General features: G+C 36.7%; 1 protein-coding gene across 1 annotated transcript; it reads left to right on the forward strand.

The window, feature by feature from the left end:
• Positions 1–1991: 1991 nt before the first annotated feature.
• Positions 1992–7183, forward strand: LOC111490093 (NADPH-dependent pterin aldehyde reductase-like). Its single transcript, XM_023138579.1, has 6 exons — positions 1992–2267; positions 2883–3113; positions 3181–3250; positions 3334–3527; positions 6707–6879; positions 6976–7183. The coding sequence occupies exons 1-6, from the start codon at positions 2265–2267 to the stop codon at positions 7070–7072; spliced, it is 768 nt and encodes a 255-aa protein (XP_022994347.1). The 5' UTR covers positions 1992–2264; the 3' UTR covers positions 7073–7183.
• The last annotated feature ends 2817 nt before the right edge of the window (positions 7184–10000 follow it).

Consider the following 10000-nt stretch of genomic DNA (forward strand, 5'->3'; position numbering starts at 1 on the left):
AAAAAAAAAAAAAAAAAAAAAAAAAAAAAAAAAAAAAAAAAAAAAAAAAAAAAAAAAAAAAAAAGAATTTGATGAAAAATAATATTAAATATTAAAATGGCACTCCACGGTATGCCTCTGCTAATAATCCATAATATCTCAAAATCCAGCCGTTGGATCATCCAAAACCAGGTACTTGGATCATCCAAAATCAGGTACAATCTAAAACATTCACACCTCATCCCTTTTAACCGTTGAAATTTGAAACAAAGGTGGACAAGGCTTTGATGGGAGAAACTCGAAAATCTAGAATCATGTAAAATCATGACGATTCTAGATGATTCAAAGGTGGTGGATCCTCCCTCTATAAAGTATGATCGGTGGGCAACCATTTTGGAGCAAGAAGCAAGGCATATCGAGCCTTCAATCGAGAGTTAGCCTTTTGTTTATGGGTATGGAGTTCTCGAGTTTAGCTGAAATTTGAGAGTTGCAATCCACCATTTTTCTCCAAGCTTGAACCTACACTTTCTAAACAAAATTACCAACAAGTTTGGTGAAGAAAGGTAACGAGATGCATCAAAACAGTTTCCCCAAATTTGCCCTCCATTGAAGGAGCTTGAAGTGAAACTAAAAATTCGATCTGAGGCTATAGGCGAATTCACCGAGTAAGACCTATTCTAGTCAGCTTTTGTGCATCCAAGAGACGTTTTTGTAGAAGACCACAAAAGGTATTAACTCCAAGAACGTGCTTAACCAGAGAAATTCAGTATCGAGTAAGATTTTGGAGAAAAACTAGAATCTTCGTTTACCGTTCATAATGCTAAAAATTAAGGATTCTATTAGCCTTAGAGGACTAAAGTAAACTTATCTTGTAGAGGGGTCAAGGACTAATTCGCCCGTTATTGAGCTGCCCAGAAGAATTCAACTCTACGTTCTTGGTTGAGTTATAGATGATATGGAAGTCTGATTAATTCACCACATCCACGGCAAGTCGTTCCTCCAAGTTTATTCTTCTAGTTTGAGAGAAGTATAAGGAGGAATTCTTGTGACAAACTATGACAAACTCTGGGTTTGCTCCGGCCAGATATAGAGTTTTCAACAACTTTGGAAGCTAATAACTTAAATTATAACCCACTAAAAGGTAAGATATCAATTCTTAACTCTTTCTTGTCATTCCATCTTTAAGTTTTATAAAGGAATTGAGGAGAGAAACGTTCTAAAATGGGTTGGAGAAAGTTGTTTAGAGGTGACACAATTAGACAACCACGTCTTCTTCCCTGCGAGAGTAAGAAGATGATGACGTGGTTGGTTCAATCGAACCTCCCATGTCAGCCCAAAAAAACTTGCCTCTCCTTGATTTTTTTTTTTTTTTTTAAAAAACCAAATTGAACTCCTATTTAAGGAAGTCGCTCGAGAAATGAGAACCCAAACCTAGGACAAAGAGGTAAGTAGTCATTTTAGACTTATATAAAAAAAAAATATTTATAGGAATCACTTGGATTTTGATATAAATCTTAGGTTAAGTATGAATTAATGATATATGAAAGAAAAATATTAAGAATCATGAGTTAAAGACCCAAACCTAACGTTTTGCTTTAGAATTGAATAATGTTAAAATGACTTCTTAAATGAACTTCTGATGTTTACGAAACTTTAGAATTGGGCATAATATGACATGTTAAAGTTACGTGTGAAATTTGGTGGCTACTAGACATGACTAAGTTGGTGAAGCAAGAGAATAGGAGAGTACAACCAATCCGAGAACTCACCCCAAATTATAAGGGTTGGGTTGGGTTCGGATTCCAAAATAAATTAATTGGATCAACCCTCCGAAAAGATACAAAAAAAAAATAAAACTAAAAATAAAAAAAAAATAAAATAAAATAGTCCAACGGTCACAACCAAGTGATTGAACGAGTCGAAGCCCACGTCGCTATTTGTCCCTATGTCTTGCGACATCGTACCTTCCGCCACCATACTCTCTCTTTGACATCGTCTAGCATCTGCCGTTTGACTGTGAGTCCGATTTCTCTAACCTTTTACTCTTTGTCTCTTTCTCAAATTTTCACTTTTACCGTCTTTCCCAGTCTTTCACCTAAGCCTCTCATAGTCACAATCTCTCAACTCTCAGACTTCAGTCTCGACTCTCCTCCGCGCGATGCCGCAAAGTTGTGGTCTCGACTCTCCTCTCCGTCTCTCCATCTCAATCTCGATCTCTCCTCGTCTTTGACACTCCACAATCCGTCTCTCGATATCTCGGATTCAACTTTAAGTGGGTAACTGAAATGGTAAGCATTTCTGCTTCTCTGCACTCTGTGGCTTGGTTTGGCTGGATCTGCATCTCTTGGGTTGGCTTGGCTGTATCTGCATATTTGGATGTACATATTTGCATGTCTGCATCTCCATTATTTATGGCTAGGTGGTATTTTTTTGGATTTTTATAAATGTGGTATGGACGGAGAGTTTTTATTTTTTTAATAAATGTGGCTATAAATGTATCTGAATATCTACCTCTCCATTGGTTGTATTTTTTTTTTGGACAGTTTTTTTATAAATGTGGTTTGGACATAGAGTCTTTTTTATAACTTTGGCTATCAATGTATCTGCATATGTGCATCTCCATCTCCATTATTTATGGCTAGGTGACATCTTCATTATTTAGATGACATCTCCATTATTTATGGCTAGGTGGCATCTCCATCTCCATTTTTTCACAATGTCTTGATATAAAAGAAAGAAGGCATGTGGGGCCATTTTCATTTTCGTTATCAATATGCAATCTATGTGGTCCTCCTTCCCCTTTATTTTAATCCACAAATCTGTAGATAATGGTTCAAGAATTCTTATAGAATAGACATATTGACAGAACCATGTGTACACTTTCATCTATCTTTCTGGAATAGTCTCAAGCAACCCAAATGGCCTCGACCTTGAGCGAATCCTCCAGAATACCCACAAATGCTTCAAGGATTGTGTTGATAACCGGCGTGAGCAAAGGTTTAGGGAGAGCCCTAGCCTTGGAGTTAGCTAACCGTGGTCACACCATAATTGGCTGTTCACGTGACCAACCTAAACTTGATTCCCTTCGTCATCAACTTTCTTCCAATAACCACTTGCTATTCAATGCTAATGTGGTAAGCAAATGCTCTAACCCCACGTCCTAAGTACTTAGAAAAGTGAATGAAAAGGTTTGTTTTGCAGAGATCAAACGATAGTGTTGAAGAGCTAGCAAGAGTGGTTGTCCAAAACAAACTCGTTCCTGATATTATTGGTATTCCTCTCCCTTTTTTCATATAATTTCTTACTTCAACCAAAATTTGAGAAACTAAGCACTTCTTTCTTGATTATTGACAGTGAATAATGCAGCTGTTATTAATAGAAATAGGAACCTATGGGAGGTGGATGTCGAAGAATTTGATAATGTTATAGATACCAATGTCAAAGGGACAGCAAACTTATTGCGCCATTTCATTCCTCTTATGATTCAAAACAAGCATGGAATAATCATTAACATGTCTTCAATGGCCGGAAGAAATGGAATTATACATGTAAGTCATTTATATTAAACTTTTATGGAAAGATTTAGTGACTCGTGAAAATAGTTATTAACTTGATAAGTTTAGAAAAATGGTTAGTGATTTATGAAAGAGAGTTGCTAGATTGTGGAGAAAGTTTAAGAAAATAGCTAGTGATTTATTGATGAGAATGTTCGTAGTTTTAACCGAAAGTTTAAAAAATTTGTTAATGTTTACTCCTTTATAAATACTCACTAAATGTATTCTCTATTCACAACAACAAAGAAAATTGAAAAGCATAGTGCTTAAGTTGTTCTTTCTATACTTATTTCTTTCGATATTATTTGAATTGTGGGTCATATCCAACATTTGGTATTGGAGTTCGGATGCTGAAACAAATGTCGTCACCATACAAAGTCGTCGGAGGAGATATGACGATGATAAAAGCGAAAAATAGGGGAATGTAACGATCTAGTACGCGTTACTTGTGAAGAGTAACTACGCAACATGGTTAATAAAGATGTGTGTTAACTTACGGGCACAAGACGTGTGGGACGCCATCAAACATAGTGATGACATTGAGGAGCATAAGGATCAGATGACTCTTGCCACCATCAACCAAGTAGTCTCGGAGGACATCTTTCTCATGTTGGCAGAGAAAGACTCTGCAAAGGCAGTGTTGGAGACGTTGCAAACAATACATGTGGTGTGGAACATGTCAAGGAAGCAAAGGTGCAGACCTTGAAAAGTGAGTTCGAGACTATCCGCATGACAGTGAATCGACAGCAACATCTATTTGTTAGGCAACAAGGTGGAGTAGATCTCCATCGTCAAGAAGTTTCGTCGAGCTATTTCTCAAGATTCATGAAGATTGTTACCTCCATTGATTAGTTCAACGACATCAAGAATATGTCGGTTGAGGAGGTCGTTGATCATCTTAAGGTCCATGAGGAGAGATTTCGTGGATATAAAAACAAAGAGGAGGAGAAATGCCTCTTACTCACACATGATGAGTGGCTCGCATGGTCGCAAAAGAAAGATGTAGCTGACCCTTCTTTTTTAGGTACGAGGGGATGTGACAGCCATAATAAGGAAAATAAAGGTCGTGGACGTGGAAGTAGAGGAGGTCATGACAATAACTCACAAATCCATGACAATGCCAACCCTAGAAGGATGAGAATATGATCAAATGTTACTCTGGTGGAAAATATGGATATTATGCGGTAGAGTGGTGCAACATGGAGTGCGGTGAGGAGGCAAATCTCACATTCATGGATGATGAAGAGCCTAAATTAATGTTGGTCAAGAAAATGCCAAATTTGTTGATGCTCAATAAAGAGAAGGTTATGACAAACATCCTAACACATGGAGAAGACCAAATGAAGACTATCATGTGGTGCCTAGATAACGAAGTGAGCAATCACATGACTGGAGATAGAGAAAAGTTTAAGAAATTTGATAAGAAATTCATTGGAAACATGAAGTTTTGCAACGAATAAATTGTACTGATCCAAGGCAAAGATCCATCTTGTTTTAGTGTAAAACGACGATCAACATTTATTGACCAAGGTGTATTACATGTCTTTGACAAATGTGAGGAAATCGTTGCGGAGGAAAAAAGCCGAAGAAATTGTTGGGAGAAGAAAATAATGGAAAAAACAAAGAGAAGACAATATTTGCGCCGAAGACCCCATGGATTTCATTTCTCATTCAGTTGGGATATTTAAATAACAAATTACATCCTAAGAATGAAAGACATGGGCAACTTAATTAAGGTGCTTCCACAGAACGTGGACTTCCACTTACTCTAATTGTATGGGTTTAAGAGGAAAATAGTAAACTAAAAATTAGGATCACTTTCACTCAAAGGTAGGGATTTATCTAACAATCTCGTCCTAAAACCCTATAGTATATTTACCTTATTGTTTGAACTCCAATCTGAGCCCTATGGCTCGGTGTCCCGGCAACATGTCCTCCAGACTCCACCTCTTCTTCGAGCTCGCGCGCCGCCAGTCTAGATGGTTCACCTCCTCCCAGTAGGTCTTCCATCCTCCGGTACCTGGTCACGAGACCATCATTGTGATTGGCATCTAGCGTCGAATCCGCAGTACGTGGTGTTGCGAACTCCACTAGTTTAGGGGGTACATCCGGAGTCGTGGTTGGGTTGATATAGGTGTGTCCAGTGCAGCTGCTGGCGGTGGTGACGATTCTCTATGTTGTGCTCCTCCTTCTCCCGGTTCGGTGATGAGGTACTTCACTGTGAATTGATTTGGGTTTTGGTCTGCCGAGATGAATTCTCTGCCTCGGTCCGTATTCTCAAAATACCTATATTTACTCCTGTGGTAATAGGTGCGTGATTTCGTAATACACCAATTTGTCCATTATTCGTAACTAAAATTATTTCTTTCACTTATGAAGCCCAAATAATTCGATTCGGAGTCAGGACACTAAGATTTAAGGTCATTTCTTCACTTTGCTCTCCATTTCTTTCACTCAAAGGTAGGGATTTATCTAACATTACATACCGAGTTTGAAGAGAAGATTATTAGTCTTGGTCAAATTATAGAAGAATGTAGTAGAGTTGATTTATTCGATTGGTTCTTCAAGATATTTGACAGAAACAAAGTTTTGTTGATGAAGGTAAAACGGCCACAGAACTACTTGTATAAGATACTATTCAAAGACGATCAACATGTTCCAAAAGTATCTATTAGCATTGACAGTAAGAAAGGGGAAAAGAAATGAATGGGTTAGGAGAAAAAAGAATTGAATAACAGAGCGAAGAAGATACTAGAGACTGCTTCAATCAGCATTGTAGGTTCATCAAACCTGTGACTCAATCAAAGAAGCCTAAAGGTAGGCCTAAAAGTAAGTTAAAAAAAACACAGGAATACCTAAAGAATCTCAAGCAAAGTTAAGCTATTGGGGGGAGAATGTGTGTCATTAAGTTTTACTTAGTAATAATAGAGTGATTTATTTAGGAGAATTGTTACCGTACCCTCCCCTATAAATACTAATGAGAATAGGAGAATTGTTACTGTTTTCTCTCCTATAAATACTCGTGAGAGCTAAGAACTGAAAAACTTTTTTTGCTCCAAGAAACTCTCCCCTCAAATTGTTATTTATACTTCATTTATTTGTTTCAATATATTTGAATCGAGGAAGTCGTATCCAACAAAGATGACATATGTTTAATTTTTCTTTATGGACAGATTGCACCATATTGTGCATCAAAATGGGCAGTTGAGGGGCTAAGCAAATCTGTAGCAAAAGAATTGCCGGAAGGAATGGCTGTTGTGGCCTTAGATCCAGGCCTCATAAACACAGACATGCTCGTTTCATTTTCTGGCAGTTCAGCTTCAAAATATCTAACACCTGAACGATGGTATGGATATCATCAAATCATATATTCAACACTCAAATTTTTGTATAAATATATCCTTTTGTGTGTACTTATACATTCATTTTTCATTGTAATAAGGGCTATAAAAGCAGCGACATTGATTCTTGATCTCAAGGCATCAGACAATGGAGCTTCCCTCACAGTTAAGGATCCAACCGAGTTGTCCAGCCCATAATTTCTATGCCCTTGGATGATAATTAATTTGGTAAGCATCATTGATAGAATGTTTAGATATTAGATAAATGAGAGTGATGAATGTATAAATGTGTAGAAGGTAAATTTACTATGTGTAATATGAAATGCTTAAAAAAAATCCTAATCCCTTTCATTATAACCGTCTTAACTAATTTAGAAACTAAATCCCTTTAGTCACTTGATTAATTTTTTAAAAAGTTTTTGTCACCACCTATCATGACCCAATTTTCAAGATCTTGACTAATAGACAATATCAAAGTAAACATGTGTTAATTACTTTAGGATCGTGAGCGATGATATAGGGTTTGACCCTAGTGCTTCAAGATTAAGAAAGAATCGAGGAGTCAGAGTTAAAGTATTCTGAAGCCGAAAGTCTGCATTAAACCACTTAGTCGTCTTAGGAACCCAATTCCTCCTTAGCACCCATAGAATATAAGATGATGATTAGAATATGAGTTCCTTGCTTTCGGTGATCGATAGAAATATCTCCCTAAGAAGCATGTATGAGTGAATCAAGTTAAGATTAGGCACTACAACTAAATCAATTTACACGTTGACCTAGGTTAGTGTGTTTCTTGTAGACCATGCACCCCAGGATCGTGAGCGGTGATCAAAAGTTTAGACCGATGTGCACCCAGAGATTAGATTAGCCCCCAGGAGCTAACCTTGAGTAACTCAAAACACGAGAAGAGATTTAAACCGCCTTGACATGATGGTCTTAATATAACACATGCGGAATCAATTTGGATCTTAGGCCCTTTAAGTACATCAATTATAGTGAATTAGCTAGCATGTTCAAAAGCATTAAAACTCAATGAGTTTGAATACTAACCTTTTGTCACTCAAGTTTCTTTTTCCACACGAACCGATTTTGAACCACCACTAGTGCCTTCTCTACTATTCTCTGGCCTTAGAACGGGATTGTGGAATCCGGTGCGTGACTAAACTTGGGAGGGATTTAGTATATATGAAGAGAGAGTTTGTGAGAGGTTTTTCTCAAGGTTTTTTCCTAAGGAAGACCTTTCATGTACCATGATCACTCTATCTATAAAGTCATGTTTGCATGTTGATGCAAATTTGAGATACCAAATTTTGACACTCAAAATTCCATTAAAATTTGTGCGGTTTATTGGATTTTTTCATTAAATGAAGTCAAACATATTGACTTTCTTATTCAACCATTAATTTGAATAATTAATTTCAAATTAAAGTAATATTAAATAATTAATTAAACTATTTAATTAATATTTAATATTAATTCAAATGCCAATCTCAATCAATTCCGACACATATTTGAGTAAGATATTTAAATCTTATTTAAATATCTAAGATTCTCTCTTTTTGTTTAATTTGTAAATAAAATAAAAATGCGGTTAAATATATCGTATATATGTAGCACATATTCCCTAATTTGAATTCGAACAGAAGAACTCACTCGTCACATTGTTCTATGGTTTAGTCCAATATGAGCTAGCAGAGAGACCTAATGGACCTATAGATCATGGGCTCCAACGATCCAAGATTAACTGGTTAAACTCATTAACCTTGTTAACCAACATTCGTTAACCACTAGAACACTCCACTATAGCCTAGTAGTTGCACTCCTATTACTATAGATATATTTCTGTCCATTTGATATAACCATGATGAGTAAGTCGATCATTCACAGGTTGTTCGTAACTAGAGCTAGGTCAATTTACCGTTTTACCCCTAAAGTTACTTCTTGTTCCTTATGTCTCACTGTTCCTCTAATGAACAATTGGTTTGTGGTCCAACCAGTTAACCGAATCCCTCTCAGGCCAATGAGAGGGTGAGGCCCCTTGTTCAAGACCTGGAGTCAATGCTTAAGGGAACTACCTCTCTTTCTATCCCTAAAAGTGGGTAGGAGTGAATTCCATCTTGCACCCCACGTCCCCAACCATCTTACCCCTGAAATAGGAGACCTATTGAGTTGGCGAACTCGAGCCACTCTCACCCATACAAATCTAAGGATAATTCCGAATAAACAGGAGTTCATGGTTAGCTCATGATTAAAATCGAGTTACCTAGGTCATCAAATGAAAAGAAAATCAGTCTCAACAATAAACGACATTATAAAGTGAGAGTGATTTTCTTCATGGTTCGATCTTATGCAATACTCATTGCATAGAACACCCCCACTCACATGTCTCCACATGTACAATTTAGTGATCACATTGTTTATGTCATATACAAAAGTGGGCCACATCCATAGTGTCCCAAGTATAAGATACTCAGCCTTATCCTCATACTATAGATCATTTTGACTATATACTTGAACTTGATTCACTTTTATGTCTCTACATATAGTTCAAGTAATCATATTATAGTCAGAGTGTTCTTAGTTTATTGGATTTAAATTAATAATCGTAAAGTTCACTTTATTCAATAACAATCTTTACTGAATAAACAACAATAATAACTTTATTGAAAATAGAATATATTTTCGTTTACAAACTATGAGTTTTAGGACATAAAACCTAACATCAGTAGGAGCAACCATATTAAGAGAGAACACCACCTTCTCCACCTGCTTCAATGTCTCGTCATTATTTTCAATTTTTTGCAAAAACATTCCAGACGCATCGAATGTCACATTTCGACTATTAACAATCTTACTTGTTTCTGTCATAACCTATAGCCCTTCACACCTTTGCTAAAGCCCATAAATTTGGCTTTTTTTGCTCTAGGATCCAGCTTTGAGTCTGTCACATGATAATAAGCAGGACTGAAGACAACACTGAAGACAACACTGAAGACAACCCTCACCAAAACAAAATAAATGAACTTTTTTATATATTAAAACTTTTCAGATATAAAATAATCGGGCGGTCCAAAAGGGGATGGAGGATACCCAGCTCAATCAACGAGATGAGCATCTAGTCGAGTG

The sequence above is a fragment of the Cucurbita maxima genome, unplaced genomic scaffold, assembly GCF_002738345.1.
Source record: "Cucurbita maxima cultivar Rimu unplaced genomic scaffold, Cmax_1.0 Cma_Scf00001, whole genome shotgun sequence".
Lineage (NCBI taxonomy): Eukaryota > Viridiplantae > Streptophyta > Magnoliopsida > Cucurbitales > Cucurbitaceae > Cucurbita > Cucurbita maxima.